This window comes from Rhinoraja longicauda, chromosome 37, assembly GCF_053455715.1.
Source record: "Rhinoraja longicauda isolate Sanriku21f chromosome 37, sRhiLon1.1, whole genome shotgun sequence".
NCBI lineage: Eukaryota > Metazoa > Chordata > Chondrichthyes > Rajiformes > Arhynchobatidae > Rhinoraja > Rhinoraja longicauda.
This window is the reverse complement of record NC_135989.1, coordinates 14,152,133-14,171,448: the sequence shown is the minus strand read 5'-3', so window position 1 is coordinate 14,171,448 and position 19,316 is coordinate 14,152,133. Positions and strand designations below refer to the sequence as shown.

The window sequence follows — 19,316 nt, the reverse complement described above, 5'->3', positions numbered from 1 at the left end:
TTTCATCATAAGCTCTCCTGCCCTGTTAAAAACACTATCTACCTATGCTGTTGGTAACTTTGTAAAATTCTGTCACCCCTTAGCCGCCTCCACTCCAGGAAAACAGTCTCTCCTTGCAGCAAAGCACCCTAGTCTGGGCAACATTCCTGCAAAACCTTTCTTCACTTTCGTTAGCTTAATCACAACCTTCCTAATGCACGGTGACAGAACTGCACACTGCAGTGCCACCTAAGTAACGACAAGTCAAAATGTAGAGTGCAGACTGGACCTTGGGGCTAAGCATAAAGCTCCTATTTATTACACGTGGCATTGCATTAAGTGGTTTGAGTGAGGTATCGTATGTGACATCTGTGGCTTGACAAGTAGCCCAGTCTGGTGTTAGTTAGGTCATCTGTCATATCTACATCTTTTAAGATCTTCACAGGTTATAGTTGTAGAATTGGACTATTCGGCCCATTGAGTCTACTCCACCATTCAATCAGGGCTGATCTCCGTCTCCTAATCCCATTTTCCTGCCTTCTTCCCATGACCCTTGACACTGTTCTAATCAAGAATTTGTCTATCTCTATCTTAGAAATATCCACTGACTTGGCCTCTACAGCCCTTTGTGGCAATGAGTTCCACTTGATATTCGTGCAGACTGCTACAATATAATTTACAATATGCAGTTCAAGTGCTTTTCTTGATTGTTTAAATATCTGAACATTTATCCAATGTAATGACTGTCGAAAAATTAGACTCATTAATGCAGTCACTTAAGGAAGTAGCTTTAGAAGTTGAGGTGGTAGTACATTAATGAGGGTTTAAATTATATAGTTAATAATTTTTCACGAATGCACTGCAACCTTTGACTCTGTAATTTAGTCTTTTAATCCTGAGTTGCACGTGGAAATGTTTTTTCCTTTAATTTTCTATTTTCTTTCTCAGCAATTGGATCTCAGCTTGCAGCTATACATCAGCAAAGGTAAGGAGAGTGAGGTGTTTAAACTTAAATGTGCAGCTGTCTTGTGGCTCTGAGAGGAAAAACCTCGTCTTCAGTGTCAACAAGTCTATACTGTAAACCAATCTCATTTCTGAGCCTCTGGGAGAGGATGTAAACAGTTGTCACGGGTCCTTCTGAGTTCTGCTTCGTGATTGCCACCAGAAGTGTACACGTGGTTTGTGAGGAAAAGTCGCTTCTGTTCCCGATGTTGGGGGAGTCCAGAACCAAGGGTCATAGTTTAAGAATAAGGGCTGAGCACTGAGATGAGGAAAAACTTCTTCACCCAGAGAGTTGTGAATATGTGGAATTCTCTGCCACAGAAGGCAGTGGAGGCCGATTCGCTGGATGTTTTTGAGAGAGAGTTAGATTTAGCCCTTAGCGCTAACGGAATCAAGGGGCTAAAGGAATCAAGGGATATGGAGAAAAAGCACGAACGGCGTACTGATTTTGGATGATCAACCATGATCATATTGAATGGGGGTGCATGCTCGATGGGCCGATTGGCCTACTCCTGCACCCATTTTTCTAGGTTCAATGACGGAGGCATAGTTCATTGGTCTTAAATGAAGCGAGAGACACAGTCACAGGTGATAAACTCTGTCAAGCATGTCAGCCCCTAGAGGAGGAGTGGTATAGAGAAACGTTTTAGATGAAGCCTCTACATAATATACATTTCATTACATACAAATTGGAGAAGGGAATGTGTACAATATGATTATAATGTGCCACGTAATAAACAATGCAGAAGTTGTAATTATATACAAGATAATCATTGTAGTGCATGGGTAATATAAGGGATGCAAGCTCATACCTGATGTGTTGATAAACTAATTTTCTAGGTGATAAATTAGCATAATGCTTTGTGCATTGTTAATATTGTGGTTTTTGAGAGAGGTTGACCGTGGCTGTTTAAATAGAATGGAGGGCTATCGATGTAGATAATTTTGGGATCTATTTTGACCTAAGCCCAGTTTGCTTGTTTGGAGAGTGCTTCCAACTTGCATGTTGTCTGATTTGAGGAGAGAGTGCTTTCATTTCATCTTCCATCATTGCTTGGAGTTATCTCTGACTTTGTACGATGTCTGTTTCTGGTTATTATGAGATAGTATTCAATGGTTGAGGTTGTGTTCTCCTGTAGTTTGATAGGCACGTTTCCTTACTGTTCCCTTTAAAAACAAAAAAAACACTTTTTCTAGTTGACATATTGCTTGTGAGGCTGGACTCTGGTGCACTCTGGGTTAATCCAACAATTTTCAAGGCTGTGGTAAGGAGTTTCAAGTAACTTTGTGCTCTGGGAAAAGGCTTAATTGATATACCATCACTAGTCAAATTCTTTTATCTTTAAACTACATTGCAGAATAAGACGCAAGTTTGGTTGTAAAGACTCGGGAGTTTACCTTTGAATAATTGTCCAGTAACCTTATTTTATTCCGAGGCTTAGAATATTGATTCAGATGCATATTTGTACCTGCTACAACTGCCAGGGAAGTTTAAAGTACTTAAATAAATTGGAATAATAATCTCAGCAATGGTAATTTGCATTTTGTTGTGGTACAACCCATGAAGAGTCTGATTAAAATTAATGGTTCTTGTGTGTATCTATGCATCCATGCACTGAAATGTCCTCATCTTTTTCAGGGCAACCCTTACAGAGGATTACAGAGTGCCAGATGGGATGGTTGGTCTTGGTAAGTCTTTAATGTATGAGTGCAGTGTTAAATTTTGTTTTATCTTCCAGTTGAAGTTTTGTATTTATTCCCAGAACTCTGATTACTGTTATACCTTTGCCTGAAGTGCTTTGAGGTTATCTGGCTACATATTATTTCAGATGTTTTCTTACTGGAGTCCCTCCCTTCCAATGTAGAAAGGTACTAGAGGCCAAGGTAGAGCCATGGATGCAATATACTTTGGGTATGGGTTAAGGTGAGAGAGTTTTGTATGAGAAAGCTTGGGTCTAGGGTCCTGTGCTGGATGCATGATGTTGGGAGGGACGTATTTGAGGCTTTAATTACTCTACAATAACTGGTGGTATTTGGCTTTTCTATGTAAACTACATGTGCATTTTTGTAGTCGCGTTTCTTTGAATGCTAAACATGTAGGTATCAGTAGTTAGTGGAAATGTTTTTATTTTAGTTATAGGTCGAGGTGGGGAACAGATAAACCGAATACAGCAGGAATCTGGTTGCAAAGTACAGATTGCTCCAGGTATCGTAGACTTTTGTCATTTTGTATAATCTCAAGTTCAACTGTTACTGTAAGAGAGCATAAGAAAATAACTGCAGATGCTGGTACAAATCGATTTATTCACAAAATGCTGGAGTAACTCAGTCTGGCAAAAGCAAGTGCATAAGAGTCAGATTTGGTGGCATTTAAAGGCATAGGAAATGGTCAGCCACGTTTGTAACAGTCAAGCAAAGATACACGTTGGTGGCCCATTTGTTCTTTGGACAGTCAACTGGTTAACCAAAGTTAATATCAAATGGAAGATATTTATTCACAAAATGCTGGAGTAAGTCAGCAGGTCAGGCAGCATCTCGGGAGAGAAGGAATGGGTGACGTTTCGGGTCGAGACCCGAAACGTCACCCATTCCTTCTCTCCCGAGATGCTGCCTGACCTGCTGAGTTACTCCAGCATTTTGTGAATAAATACCTTCGATTTGTACCAGCATATGCAGTTATCTTCTTATACTACTTAATATCAAATGGCTTTTATTTTTGTGATTGGGAATGATAATATGCTTTGAAATACCAGCAAGCTGTTGGCCCTGTCGAGATTTAACCAATAAACCAAACGAAATAAAATCAAGTAACATTGTTGAAATTGACAATGGGTTCCCATACTTTTATTATGTCCAGCCAATGAGGGTGAGATCCAAAACTTGGATCTCACAGTGGCTCTGTTCTTCCCTTGACACAAGTAAACATTGCCCTCCCACCCAAATGCTGTTCACTAACAAATGTAACATTCTTTGGGCATTGTCAGGGGGAGACCAATAAAACTGATTTTTAGCTGGCCTGGTTCATGTGGCAGGACCAAGGGGCTTATGGTTTTGTTAACATGGGCTTGTGTAGTTGCAAATCAATATCAATTGTGACTTTTCTTCCCTCCCCAGGGCCAAATTGTGATGGTGAGTAAAAAATATTTTGTAATTAGCTTTCTAGCCCAGCATCCACATTGTTCTTTGTACTCTTCCCTTATTTGTTTTTACCACAAAGTGGTAATTCAATGCCTGTGATCGTGTGTACAACATTTTATTTAAATCAGTCTGGCTCAATGAAGGAGCACAACTTAAGTAGTAATTTCTTCCTGCTCCCAACCACTCCTCTGCACCCTCCCTCCCCCCCCACCCCCCCCCCCCCCCCCCGTTGCCCCAGATTCCAAGCCTAATTGGATCTTAAATCACCCTTCCACTAAAACACCCAAATGAAAGGTATTGAGATCCCAATTTTAACATGAAGATCTAGAGATGGAACCAAAAAAGATTTACCGGAGTATTTCAGAGGTGAGGGAGTGAAGTGATAATATTGATTGTTGTAGTGGGGACCTGGACCTTGAGTGCATTTGATTAAATATCAAAAGTCAGGTTAAATTCAAGAATTAGAAATTGTTTCCCTTGTGTTTCGATAATCCATGGGGTGAAGATATAAAGTGGTTGGCGAACATATGAACATAACACTTGGATAAACTAGTTTTTCAAATTTATTGCTAGAAAGGGCAGTAGAAGTACATCTATTTGTAGATTTCAAAAGGGTGTAGATTGATACTTGAAGGAAAGTGAAGGGTGACCGACTGGCTAGATCATTCTAACAAAACAGCGGGTGGATTGGCACCTTGCCATATCGCTGAAATTAATAATGCTTTTACAAACATGTTCAGTTCATCTAGCCTTGCCTGTTTTTAACACAAAATACCAGTGACCCACACAATAAGCACACATTTGATCCCCTTATCTTTTGATGTGGAACTAAGTGACTTGTAACTAAGATCTTTATTGCAAATGGAATAAAGTCCTGGAGCTTGATGTTTCTTGAACTTGAATAGAAGGTATTTTCAAGTCTTTGCAGCACTGGTAAACATCTTCCTTTCAAATTTCTTCAATCATATGACATCTTGTGTACATCGAGGCAAACAATTTTTACACATTCAAAAATTTGCAGAATAAAATCTTAACTAAAAAGAAATAGCACTCAAGACATCACCGCTTTTGTTTCAACCTGTCATCAATTGTTGTTTACATTTAGCTTGTGTTAAGAACATGCCCTTGATTGCATATAACATTTCTCTTCCAGAAAGTGGAGGTTTGCCAGAACGGTGCGTCTCGTTGACTGGAAATTCGGAGTCAATTCAGTGAGTGCAAATGTCTTCCTGACAGTAATGTTGACGTGTCTTGATAGGATCAGCAAAAATATTCTCTCGTCAAATATTCCCTTGTGAAATATCCTCGGAGTTGACTTTTAACTTTCATTTATGTTATTATAAATATAGTAAGCAAGCTTAATGAAGGCTGTCAGAGACAACTTTGACTGCTGGAGCGAGTTTAACTTTACCTGAAACGTACCCGGTCGTAGTTAACCACAGGATGAAATTTAAACTGTCTGTTCTCTTTTCAGGACAGCGAAGATGCTACTGGATGAGATCGTGTCCAGGGGTCGAGGTGGGCCACCGGGCCAGTCTCATGACTCTACGAATGGTCAAAGTGGATCTATACAGGAGATAGTCATTCCAGCAGGGAAGGCTGGACTAATCATTGGGAAAGGTGGAGAGACCATCAAACAACTTCAGGTATTAAAAGGGTAAAACCAAAGGCAATGTAATAGGGGCAAGGGATTTGCAAGAGTGAATTATCACCGTCCAGCTCAGCTGCACCCTTGCAGTTGATAATTATAAGCAGCAAACCTTAGGTTATTGAAATTCATGCTTGTAGCATTATAAAAAGTTTAAGTTGGATTCTACAAAGAAGCTGGCTCCATGTGTGGAGGATGTAAAGACAGCTTGATTTAACTACTCAAATTAGCCAGATCTTGATCATGTTGGTTGGCCAACTGGAGAAGGAATTAGTACCAAACTTCGACAACATTAGGGCCAAGATTTTCCATATCCGTCTGATTACGCCTTCCTTATCATGCTACATTTCCATCAGATTCCTCAAATTTAGATTGTTTAGCAAAAATAGTTGTAGTGTGGCGGTCCCTGGATATTAGGCCACTCCTAGGGTCAGTCCCCTCGGCACTTGACGGACAGGGACGAGGGACCGCCCACAGGCTAAGGGGTTTCTACCCAGGGCTTTTTGGGGAGTGTTCATCCCTTCGGTGGACCTCGTTGTGAGTGGATGCTCACAACCTGCATTAAAGAACTTTCAAAACCTGACTGGCGTCCAGCCTATTTCTGGCCACGGCCAGGCCACTACAGTAGAATAATTTGGGACAAAACCAATGTGTACGTTTGATTAGTCCTGAAGTATTGAACTGTTAGAAGTTGCTTAATTGCTCTATTGGTATTGTCGGCGAGGAATTATTAGGTCACAGTTTAAGCTTTAAGGACAGGGATGTTGTTCTTTTCACACGACATCGCTAATCTGTCACCTGTTTTAAATAGGAACGTGCTGGAGTGAAGATGATTTTAATCCAAGATGGTTCACAAAGTGCGAACGTAGATAAACCACTCCGGATTATTGGCGATCCTTTTAAAGTCCAGGTATGATCTTGCTAGTATTTCTGGATTTGGTATCCAAGAAACCACACCTTGTCAGCAGAAAACTATTAACAGCTTCTCAAGTTGGTGTAAAACACTTGCTGAACAGTAATGTACAATTGTCAGATGCAGGGTGATTCAGTATTTCACAAAAATAATTTTATCTATTCCAAGATATGGCCCTTATTCTGAACCTGATTCCTGCACAAACTTTGTGCTCATGGTCACAGCTACAACTTGGAATTGGCCTGTTTCAAATTTTATATATTTCAAGCTTGGTGAATTTGGATTAAGATTTAACTGTTCATTTTGTAATAAATCAGCAAGGCAGATCCTAGCCTAAATCTTAGCTAAAGCAAGAAGAAATCTGCATTACCCAGTTTTGAGTGTGGCTCTCAGCTTAAAAACAGTAACATGCATCTTTGAATTGCTGTGTCAAACAACGCATCAGTTTAACTTTTTATTCTGAATGGTTGCAGCAAGCTCGAGACATGGTGATGGAGATCCTGCATGAACGTGACCAGGGAGGATTTGGAGACAGGAATGAGTTTGGCAACCGTGGTGCTGGTGGCGTGGGTGGTTTAGATGTAAGTACAAACTATGATTTTTTTTTTGTTCCTTGAACTTCTTTCAGGGCTTATTATCTGTGCTGCACTCTAAATGATTCGTAAAACTGATCAAGTGTCAGAAACCCTGTGTCAATGTACTAAAGTGACCTTCCTTGAGCTGTAATGTAAACCGCGGCTTTTGAAATGTTCTAACTTTAACCAGGGATGTATTTATCGCATAAATAATCTCCCTATAAAAGTCCATCTTCCCACTTTCGTATTCTTGTTGTTGCGTTGGGAGTTGCATTGATACCATCTGGAACATCTAATTATCTGGTTTCAGAAAAGAGAGCAATATCTGCTTATTGTTTTATGCATAATCCAAAAGGAATAGATTTATTCAGGTGGCATTGTGTACCCACAGTGAAAATTTCCCATTATTTATATTTGCTACCGTTGCTCTTGGGAAACAAAATTGACCAAACTGTTCCGATTCATTTAACCCATGATGGTAGAGATGATGGATAATTTGGCAATGAATGCACTTAGATCTGTAGGAAATAATTTAATATACCCCCATTATCCTCCCTTTCCCAAATATTATATTGCACCTCCAAGATGCAGTATTTTGTGCTCTTTGCTTGTGATCTTTACACGCATACACATTAATTTGGTGTTCTACCTTAGTGGCTAGTTAGAGCTGGGTTTGATCTGCTCCCTGAGAGCAGGTCTAGTTGCATCACAGTGCTGCAGTAATATAGAGGCAGTTAAACTGCTGGATCTCCAAATGGTGCCTACATTTACATTTCAATTAAAAGTATTGGCATTGTATTTAGTTGAATTGTGTTGTGTCCTCCAACTTATGAGCACATTTCTCATGACTGAATTAAATGTGGAAATAACAGCAAATTATTTCATTTTGTCATTGATGTAATTAGTGTGTTTTTTTACATATGCAATCTTTATGCAGGTTTCTGGTCTTTAGGTTTGCACTAGTTTAAGTACTAAATTGTTTCAATTGTAACCATTTCTATGGTAAATATGGGCAATAATTCTGGTGAGAAAAGTTAATGGGGGGGATTGCATTGACAAGGTTATTAAGAAGTACGTAGGCATTGGGACGTCCATATAAAATCTTTCAAACTCTAGGTTCCAGTTCCACGGCATTCGGTGGGAATAGTGATTGGAAGGAGTGGAGAAATGATCAAGAAGATACAAAATGACGCAGGAGTCCGAATACAGTTCAAACCAGGTCAGTTCTTTCCCTGCACTGAGCATCTGACACAGCAGTTCTTAAACCCAAGAGTCCCCTGGGTTTTAAAATCATAAAAGGTGTTTCTGAAGCCCACACGGAAATGGAGCATTTAGGTTTAGTTGATAGTGCACCCTTGACATCGCTTCTTGTATTAACTAGTGGAAATTATACCGCTGTTCAGGACTCATCCCACCTTGTTCCCTGGTGGTGTAAATAAATATTGGTCCACTGGCATTAGACAGCTATTGTATTCCCCGATGGCAGAATAATGGGTTGCCTGGGGTGGTATTACGCAGAGCCACATCAATGTAACCAATCTGCCAAAGATAGACACCAATTGCTGGAGTAACTCAGCGGGCAGCATCTCTGGAGAGAAGGAATGGGTGATGTTTTGGGCTGAGACTCTTCAGACAATCTACCATCTGTGTTCCGTACAGATGCTCTGGATTCATTTTAAACTTGTTCAACTACAATTTTTGCCACCAGAAATTAAAATAATAAATTATTTTTACTTCCTCATTTATCCCCATTTTCAAAACACAAGACTGGGAACAGAAGATTAGCTGTGAGTGGAAGTTTTTTATTTTGAGTAATCCTGAGTTATTTTAGACTTTTGCTAAGATTTATTTTTGAAGCTGCAAATGCCAAGGTTATTGGCTTGAATTATGTGTGACTAAAGAGCTCCAAAGCATTAGCGTTAAGTACATTTTTTCCTCCTCGGCACAGATTTGATCCCACATGGTGCAGAAGGTACACTGTGCACAGGATGGGTGATGGTGTTGCAGGTTTAAGTATACAGCTTCTGTCTAGATTAGCAACTCCCTGAAAAGTTTATCCCTTGCAGTGGGAATGGTGTGTGGAGAGTGATTCGGTGAAGTGAAAATTGAGGCCTCCACTTAGGGCAGGAAAAGGGCCCTATTAAGATTAGGACTGCTTCAAACTTCAGGACACAAGGAGGAATTTTACCATCATTAGGACTGAGTTTGATTATATTGCTAGCGATGAGTGTAACTGACCCAAAAATTTCTTAACTCCCTTACCGTCTGTCTCAAAGCAAACATTTTTTTGAGCATTTGGATTTATTGTTTCAGGTACTGTCTGTTCCATTTGGACTTGATTTCTGTAATACTGCAACTGCTATGGAAGTGCTAACATTCACCTTGCAATAAAGTCCTTTTTTTTCCCCCTCCCTTCTTTCATCCCGTAGATGATGGGTCTACGCCCGATAAGATAGCGCATGTAATGGGGCCTCCAGAGAGATGCCAGCACGCTGCACAGATAATTACTGACCTTCTGCAGAACGTGCGGGTATTTAATGGACATTTGTTCTTGATTTTGTCCGTGTTTACTTTGCCCTCTTGTGTCTCCACTCCTGAAGGAGGCTTGTGTTCCATGGATAATATGCAATAGAGTTGTTTGCCTGTTTTAAAAGGGGACAAAAGCATCATGGCAGAGTATCTGCTTGATCCAGCAACAGTGCAGGCACTGAATGTAATAGTGCTGCAGAGCAACCCAGCTTGGAAACAATGGCTGCAAACCCCACACATCCTCCTGCTCTTCCTTGAGTTAAAACATACTGAGGATCTTTGCAGTAGATTCCCTACTGTAAATCCTACTGCATAAGCTACTGCTTGGTACATGTATCATCTTCCAAGCATGGATGTTGTGGGGTTCCTGCCTAAAACACAACTCTAAATCAGATCTGGTTGACCAGGCAACAACAGTGGGCTGCCTATAATCCGGAATCCCTCACATCCGGAATCTTGGAATCATCTTTGATCAAACCCTGTCCTTCGACAAACACATCAAACACATCACAAAGACAGCCTTCTTCCACCTCAAAAACATTGCCCGTCTCCGTCCATCCCTCTCCTCCACAGCTGCAGAAACCCTCATCCATGCCTTCACACCTCCCGTCTGGACTACTGCAACAGCCTCCTCTATGGCGCACCCTCAAAAATCATCAGTAAACTTCAATACATTCAAAACTCCGCTGCCCGTCTACTCACCCACACCCCGATCCGTGACCATATCACCCCCGTCCTTTACAAACTCCACTGGCTCCCCATCCCCCAGAGAATCCAGTACAAAATCCTCCTCATGACCTACAAAGCCCTCCATAACCTGGCCCCATCCTACCTGACTGACCTCCTCCACAGGCACACTCCCACCTGCACCCTCTCCGCTCTGCTGCTGCCAATCTCCTATCCCCCCCCCCCCCCCTCCGGACCAAACTCAGATCCTGGGGGGACAGGGCTTTCTCCATCGCTGCTCCCACCCTATGGAACTCACTACCCCAAACCGTCAGAGACTCCTCCTCACTCACCACATTCAAAACATCACTGAAGTCTCACCTGTTCAGTACTGCCTTCAACCACTGAAGGTCACCTCACCTACTGTCTCCTTTCTCTGTTTGTTTACTTATTTATCTATTTATTCACTTCCCTATGTTCTTTAAATCCCTGTAAAGCGTCTTTGAGTGTATGAAAAGCGCTATATAAATGTAATGCATTATTATTATTATAATATCTTTGGTGGTGGTTGTCGTTAGCCGTTGAGGTATCCGGTACAATGGGTAGCACACTTGCACAAGCTGACTTGGGCCTGAATTTGCTTATGGGAATGGCAAATGTTTGGAATTGCCTGACATAACAGCAGAAGAAGTCGTCTTGCCTAATAAAGCAGTGCGATAAAGCTTCACCTGACTGATTCCTGCAATAGCAGGGTATGCCCTGTAAGAGAGATTAAGCAGAGTAAGCTTAAAAATTCTCTGAGCCTAGAAGATTGAGCTGCAGTACAAATGAAATGCATAACAGTTATATTGAGCTTGATAGAACAGAGGTAGGACTGGTTTCCTCCTCACAACCCACATCTATTTTCCCCCACACCCCCCACCTGTTGTGTCTATAATAAGAGATCACAGTATTAAAGTTAGAGATTGGACAGTTTTTACCCCGGGGCCATATGAGAACTGAACACTACCTTCTGCAGTAGGCAACACTGTTAAAAAAATCTTTGTACTTAATATAATTGTATTTATTTGTTTTTGCATTTATTGCATATATGTTTGTACGCACCGTCAGGATTGGCTATTTTTTAATTTTGTTGTACTCGTTGCAATGACAATAAATGAATATTATTATTATTATTATTCAGAGATGTGACTTTCACCGTAGGAATGGTGAATCTTTCACATTTCTGGAGTGCTGCAGAGGCTTAGTTGCTGCATCTTGGATATTTGGGCAATTGAGAGGGGAGGGGTTTAATGCAAGAAAATAGTGCAGAGGTTAAACCCCAACCAAGTCTGATGGAACAAGCACGAGTGGCTGAAAAACCATCTCCCACTACTGTTTCTTGCTGATGAAGTGAAAGAATTCAGGGGCGGGTGCGGAGAGGATTTAAAGTTCTCCGGTTTTTGAAGTTTGTGCACAGGACTCACTCACCTGTCTCTTGAGCATGTTATTCATGACAGTTTAAAAAAAATCTGAAAAGGATATTAGTGTTACTGTTTAAGTGTCAATTCAGAGGCAGTTGAGGATTTATGGAATTAATACGAAATTGTTTGAATTTAGAGGAAGGCAGGTTAATGTGTAGTTTTAATATAATATATTAAAATTTGCTTTTTACCATCTCCATGCCACCTGAGGTTATGTCAAAAGTTGTTGAAAACACTCATCTTGTCATGCAATATCTGTCGAGAGAAAAGGCTGGCCAACCTTGCATTGAGCCGAGTGTTTGTGGCATCTTCTGTTTTTATTTCAGATTTCAACAGCTGCGGCATATAAACAAAGGATGTTAAAACCCATTCCTTTCTTTATCTGGATTGACTAAGAACTACTGATGCATTTTGAGCTCCTCAATTAATATTTGCTGGTAGCTTTTCGTGCAAGATGTCATGTGTATCTTGTGTAAAGTCACTAAGTCGTGTTTAGATCTGGCTCTGCCTTCCATGTTACATTGTACTGTTTTGGGACACATAACAGTAAAACAATAAAACACACTCTTGACTCCGATACTGGTCGTGGATTAGTCCCATTCTGCTGACCACGTCTTTGTTAACTGCTGGTATCTTACACTTTGCTGCACTTACCAGCAAAACATGCTGGCTTCGAGTGAAAGTAACATTGAGTGTCTCAATTCTGTGCTGGGGCTAAATATAGTATCGAACACACATCCTGTATAGTAAGCCCATCCCCAATGAAACTTCTGAAGTAAAGTGAATTTTTTTTAAAGGTAAATTAATTGCATAGCTTGGAATCTTTGTTCCTCTCACATGCTTACTTTGTTCATCAATTCCCCTTCTTTCCCCCCCTCCCAAAACTCCACCCCATTTCCATAAAACTAGTAATAAATCAAATAAGACCATTATCTCAGCTGGAGAAAGTGCTCAGGAATGTGGAATCTTTCCCAAAGCTGTAGATGTTCGACTGTAGATACTCTATTATTGAGGGTGAGGAGTGAAAGCTTGCACCTCAACTCCTGCAATCAGATCAGCTGGGTTTTACTTCACTGTTGGAGTGAATGAGAGTCTGAAGGGCTGCTTCCTGATGTTGGAATGCAGATCTTCAACCTAATCAACCGTGCAGAGGTAGGTACCCAGAAAAAGCACTGATAATGTAAGATGGAGACTGGGCTGCAATGGTTGTGTTCAGGTTCAATGCATTCTTCATTTCCCCCAACATGTTCGAGGAGCTAAATTTTTGCCATTCTGCATGCAGCAAATTTTGAATAGCAGGTACACAGCAGGTCTCCTGAATTAACAAATTCATCAGTATGTACGCAGTTCCTATTGTAAAATCCTCTAAATTCCCTAGTTGTCCTGAGCATTGGTGTATGACGTTCTGTATTAAACTGTGCGTGTGTTTGTTTAGGCTGGGCCACCCGGTCCACCGGGTCCTGGAATGCCGGGCCCTGGCCGAGGAAGGGGCAGAGGTCAAGGCTCATGGGGCATGGGCCCCCCTGGAGGAGAGATGGCCTTCTCAGTCCCCAGCCACAAGTGTGGTTTGGTCATCGGCAGAGGTAGGTCAAACACCTTGGCTATAATGGTGTTCCATTATATTGTGCGTTTGTCTTTGATATTTATCAGAGATGTATTTTACTGCTCATTGGGTATTTTTAAAGTGGAGATTGAGTTCTTGATAAGTATGGGTATCAAAGGTTATGGAGAGAAGGTAATAGAATGGGCTTGAGAGGGAAAAATAGATCAGCCATGATTGAATGGCAGAGCAGACTCAATGGACCAAATGGCCTAATTCTACTCCTAAGTCTTAAGATCTTATGAATATTTGATTTTTATTTCTTGGTCAACATACTGACAGTGCATTGCCCAACATTCATTTGACTATATTGGATAATTAGTGGTTAGATTATTACTGATCCGTGGAATATCAGGAGCTGACCAAATTTTCAATTTGTCTGTAGCTATGGTCTGGTATTTTCTGGAGACTATTTAGTTTAGAATTGCAGGTGGAAACACGCCCATCAGCCCACTGAGTCCACACCAACTATCTAAACCCAAGACCTGTTCACATTAGTTTTTATTAAACTTTTCTAGCCACTTCCTACATGCTATGGCCAATTTACAGAAGCCAATTAACCTACAAATCCGCATATCTTTGGACGTTGGAGGAAACTGGAGAACCCGGAGGAAACCAAGCAGTCATAAGATCATGTGATAGGAGCAGAATTGGGCCATTCAGCCCATCAAGTCTACACCACCATTCAATCGTGGCTGATCTATCTCACTCCTAACCCCATTTTTCTACCTTCTCGCCATAACCTCTGACACCTGTACTAATCAAGTCATAGGTGTTGCTGCACTCTGATGCCTCAGTCAATCTCCAGCTCCCTTGCCTTGTTCAATTATCTTGAGTACATTTTTTACTGTTAATTATGTACATATTCTAAAATTGGCACCTTTTATAAGTCAATATCTTGCTTTACGTTGTGGCAGTTGGGTTCAGTGTTATAGAATTGCTTAAACTTTTCAGGTGGGGAAAATGTGAAGGCGATCAACCAACAGACAGGTGCTTTTGTGGAACTTCAGCGGCAGCCCCCTCCCAATGGCGATCCCAACTTCAAACTCTTCACCATCCGTGGATCTCCCCAACAGATTGATCATGCCAAGCAGCTCATTGAGGAAAAGATAGAGGTAACTCTCGCTTCCATCTGAAGGGGTTCAAGTACCAATGTCTTTGTTGTGTTTCGTTACACATGATCAAGCACCCTTGGCTTCTCAAATATCCGACAATAAATAAGACCCCAAAGTTGATCATATTCGTTCATTACTTTAACATGTATATTCTTTCTGAAAATTTGGCTAGACAATGTACGGAATTCCCAATTTGCAGCTTATTCATTGCATGGGATGAGTGTGCAGCAATTTTCGGTACAACCGGGAAATTTTATCTAGTTGAGCATGCTACCAGTCATAAATTCCTATATATGAAGGATGCTGGTAACTTCAATGCTCCTAATTTGCATTCTGCAGTGCTATGCTTAATCTGTGGAATGCAATGTACGGTGTTTGCAATTCCGGAGCTAGTTGGCACCTTGGCCTGTATGCTACCCCATTTGTTCTGTGTACTTTCTGTATTCCTCATTTCGCTTTCCCCTGACTCAGTCTGAAAAGGGTCTTGACCCGAAATGTCACCCATTCCCTTTTCTCCAGAGATGCTGCTTGACCTGCCGAGTCAATCCAACTTTGTGTCTACGGTGTAAATCAGCATCTGCAGTTCCTCCCTACACATTTTGTCTGCGTCCGCTTTCACTCCTCTACCTCAACCGTTGTCCTTTTCCCTTGCTTTTGTCTGCATGCTTCCCTCAACCCCTTCCAAACCTGCGATAGGACTTAGCTGAGAGGAAGTTGAGGATGTATTATTTTGTAAATTCAATGCCAACGATTTAAGATCCGGATAGATGTTTACTAATCCTTTCATTTCTAGGGTCCTTTGTGTCCTGTCGGCCCCCCGATGCCTGGTGGCCCCATGGGACCTTTCCAACCAGGACCCTTCCCCCAAGGACCCCCAGGAGCTCCTCCTCCCCAGTAAGTAACCTTGTATTTTTACTGCATTTTTACTACTTTGCTGTTTACAGCTATTGAGATCTGGTAGGTAATGAGCAGAGCCACAGCTTTTGAATAACTTGGGATGCCACTGTTATTTTTTTCCTTGCCATTATGTGTGATTCTGTCCTTTGGTAAAAGTAGTAATCTGATCGAAGCCCGATGTACCCACTTGCTACCAGTCAGTGACGCCTTTCCTGAATTACTTCCTGTTGATCAGTGGGAAGTTACCTCTTGTTTTGCTGGAAGTCACGGTAAAGCCATATCACTAGTGCTTGCTTTGGAAAGGAAATTGGAGTATGGCATGACTTTTAACAGTAGAACCAGTGTTCAAGCTAGGAGTTTAGTGTCATTTTCTGGACATTTTCACTGCAGGCAAAAAGCATGCTCCTCCCTATCGCTTTATACCCTTCCCTCCAAGCTGTCACCTCTTGCGGCTGAAGTGAAGAGGATTGAGCATTGCGACTGACGTGGGCTTCACCCACTGCATATCTTGTGTGGGATATTAACCACTTCCTTAGATCTTTTTCACCCCAATAACGTTACTTGAGTGAGCAAGTGTGTATGCAGTGTGAACCAGGAAATCCCTGCACTGTGCTCCCTATAAATTGAAAAGTCCCCATATGGACGTTAGATGATTGAGCAGATGACAGGTCTGTTCTCATCCATTGTGCAAGTGTCTCCTGTCATTTGTTGGTCATTGGCAGAGTCATACAGAGTGGAAATTGGCCCTTCGGCCCAACTTGTCCACGCCGACCAACATGCCCCATCTACACTAGTCCCACCTGCCTGTGTTTGGCCCTTGTCCCTCTTGGTACCTGTCCAAATGTTTCTTAAATATTGTGATAGTGCGTGCAGGTGAAAAAGGTGAGTGCAGGCAAGGGTCTTTCTTTCATTGTTGTGCTGTGAACTGTATAGAACTAACTAGCATTCTTCCCTGACAGTCCTGCTGCGGGTGGGCCGCCTCCTCCACACCAATATCCTCCTCAAGGTTGGGGAAACACGTACCAACAGTGGCAGCCGCCTGGACCTCATGACCCAAGTAACTATTCACCTTTTCTTGATTGTTGCGCGGTTTGAGCCACAGCTACAAAGAGTGGAGAAGCACTGATTCATGCTTGGTGGTGTTTCATGCCCACCGACTCCGACAGGATTATAGCTCTGCTATAAAGTGGCTGGGGCGCCTAATTCTGTTTTTCTTTTCCATCTCCCCCCCCCCCCCCCAAACCCTCCAGCATTCCTGCGCTCCTTTCTCTTGTGACCATTTGTGCTCTCTTTCTCTTCAATATTTTGACTGTGTTCAGTTACTTGGCAGTCAAGCCCTGGAATGTCATCTCAAAATCACTTACACTTGAGATCTACCTCACAGTTATATCTTTAACCAAAATTTAATCTGATGCGGTAGTAATATTTAGCTGAAACTTTCTTGTGCATGTGTTGGGTATTGTACGAATGCAAGATTTTCTTAATTTGTCCGCCAAGCTTCAATAACTGTTAAGCCCCCATGTAATATTACACACAATCCCATTTGGCCCATTTCCCCATGCGGATCTTTAAGTTCTAAATTAGTCTTGTTATTTCTCCATGCCCTTGCAAATTATCCCTTTTCCAGAATGTATCCAATTCCTCCTTGAAAATTGCGATTTGAGTGTTTGGATACATTTCTGAAATGGTAAATTATAAATCTGGGCCTTTTGCTGATTTCCTTAATTCTGACTTGCAGCTAAAGGGAAACCAACATTCTTAGTATTAAATATATCTGTCCTGCAAAAAATGTTCTTGTGATATAGTGTTTTGGAGTTCATTTTTGGTTGCCTTCACTGATAATCGAGACTGCTTTAGAGAACATATAAAACAGCTCAATAGTTTGTGAGATGTGGATGTTGTGGCAAGCCTGATGTTAATTGTCCATTCCCCAATTGTCCTTAATTGTGGTGGCATTATTGCCGTGAAGGGTAAGAAATAAATCATTTTGACAAAGGGCCTAGGGTGATGGAGGAACTGAAGGAAATCCACATTAGGCAGGAAATGGTTTTGGGTAGACTGATGGGACTGAAGGCTGATAAATCCCCAGGGCCTGATGGTCTGCATCCCAGAGTACTTAAGGAGGTGGCTCTAGAAATAGTGGAAGCATTGGAGATCATTTTTCAATGTTCTATAGATTCAGGATCAGTTCCTGTGGATTGGAGGATAGCAAATGTTATCCCACTTTTTAAGAAAGGAGGGAGAGAGAAAACGGGTAATTATAGACCAGTTAGTCTGACATCAGTGGTGGGGAAGATGCTGGAGTCAATTATAAAAGACGAAATTGCTGAGCATTTGGATAGCAGTAACGGGATCATTCCGAGTCAGCATGGATTTACGAAGGGGAAATCATGCTTGACAAATCTACTGGAATTTTTTGAGGATGTAACTAGGAAAATTGACAAGGGAGAGTCAGTGGATGTGGTGTACCTCGACTTTCAGAAAGCCTTCGACAAGGTCCCACATAGGAGATTAGTGGGCAAAATTAGGGCACATGGTATTGGGGGTAGGGTACTGACATGGATAGAAAATTGGTTGACAGACAGAAAACAAAGAGTGGGGATAAATGGGTCCCTTTCGGAATGGCAGGCAGTGACCAGTGGGGTACCGCAAGGTTCGGTGCTGGGACCCCAGCTATTTACGATATACATTAATGACTTAGACGAAGGGATTAAAAGTACCATTAGCAAATTTGCAGATGATACTAAGTTGGGGGGGTAGTGTGAATTGTGAGGAAGATGCAATAAGGCTGCAGGGTGACTTGGACGGGTTGTGTGAGTGGGCGGATACATGGCAGATGCAGTTTAATGTAGATAAGTGTGAGGTTATTCACTTTGGAAGTAAGAATAGAAAGGCAGATTATTATCTGAATGGTGTCAAGTTAGGAGGAGGGGGAGTACAACGAGATCTGGGTGTCCTAGTGCATCAGTCAATGAAAGGAAGCATGCAGGTACAGCAGGCAGTGAAGAAAGCCAATGGAATGTTGGCCTTCGTAACAAGAGGAGTTGAGTATAGGAGCAAAGAGGTCCTTCTACAGTTGTACCGGGCCCTGGTGAGACCGCACCTGGAGTACTGTGTGCAGTTTTGGTCTCCAAATTTGAGGAAGGATATTCTTGCTATGGAGGGCGTGCAGCGTAGGTTCACTAGGTTAATTCCCGGAATGGCGGGACTGTCGTATGTTGAAAGGCTGGAGCGATGGGGCTTGTATACACTGGAATTTAGAAGGATGCGGGGGGATCTTATTGAAACATATAAGATAATTAGGGGATTGGACACATTAGAGGCAGATAACATGTTCCCAATGTTGGGGGAGTCCAGAACAAGGGGCCACTGTTTAAGAATAAGGGGTAGGCCATTTAGAATGGAGATGAGGAAGAACTTTTTCAGTCAGAGGGTGGTGAAGGTGTGGAATTGTCTGCCTCAGAAGGCAGTGGAGGCCAGTTCGTTGGATGCTTTCAAGAGAGAGCTGGATAGAGCTCTTAAGGATAGCGGAGTGAGGGGGTATGGGGAGAAGGCAGGAACGGGGTACTGATTGAGAGTGATCAGCCATGATCGCATTGAATGGCGGTGCTGGCTCGAAGAGCTGAATGGCCTACTCCTGCACCTATTGTCTATTGTCTATTGCCTTTGACCTGAAAGATCCTTCCCACAGATGGAGCCTGACCTGTGTAGTATTTCCAGCATTTCCTATTTTATACTGAGATATACCTGTTGGTTTTTTTTGTCTACCATTCAATACAAGAGCTGATCTG

The 19,316-nt window shown here is 41.9% G+C and overlaps 1 protein-coding gene across 2 annotated transcripts in view; it reads left to right on the top strand.

The window, feature by feature from the left end:
* Positions 1 to 19,316, top strand: part of LOC144610738 (far upstream element-binding protein 2-like) — a 48,327-nt gene that overhangs the window by 19,621 nt on the left and 9,390 nt on the right. Inside the window, exons 4-17 of one of the 2 annotated variants that reach the window (XM_078429676.1) lie at positions 928 to 964; positions 2,621 to 2,670; positions 3,116 to 3,187; positions 4,096 to 4,110; positions 5,273 to 5,330; positions 5,594 to 5,765; positions 6,579 to 6,677; positions 7,154 to 7,261; positions 8,372 to 8,474; positions 9,685 to 9,779; positions 13,349 to 13,496; positions 14,468 to 14,628; positions 15,422 to 15,522; positions 16,485 to 16,582. In XM_078429676.1, the coding sequence (XP_078285802.1) occupies positions 928 to 964; positions 2,621 to 2,670; positions 3,116 to 3,187; positions 4,096 to 4,110; positions 5,273 to 5,330; positions 5,594 to 5,765; positions 6,579 to 6,677; positions 7,154 to 7,261; positions 8,372 to 8,474; positions 9,685 to 9,779; positions 13,349 to 13,496; positions 14,468 to 14,628; positions 15,422 to 15,522; positions 16,485 to 16,582 (1,317 nt within the window). Of the gene's footprint in view, positions 1 to 927; positions 965 to 2,620; positions 2,671 to 3,115; positions 3,188 to 4,095; positions 4,111 to 5,272; positions 5,331 to 5,593; positions 5,766 to 6,578; positions 6,678 to 7,153; positions 7,262 to 8,371; positions 8,475 to 9,684; positions 9,786 to 13,348; positions 13,497 to 14,467; positions 14,629 to 15,421; positions 15,523 to 16,484; positions 16,583 to 19,316 lie in introns of both variants that reach the window. The other variant, XM_078429675.1, reaches the window with a different exon arrangement.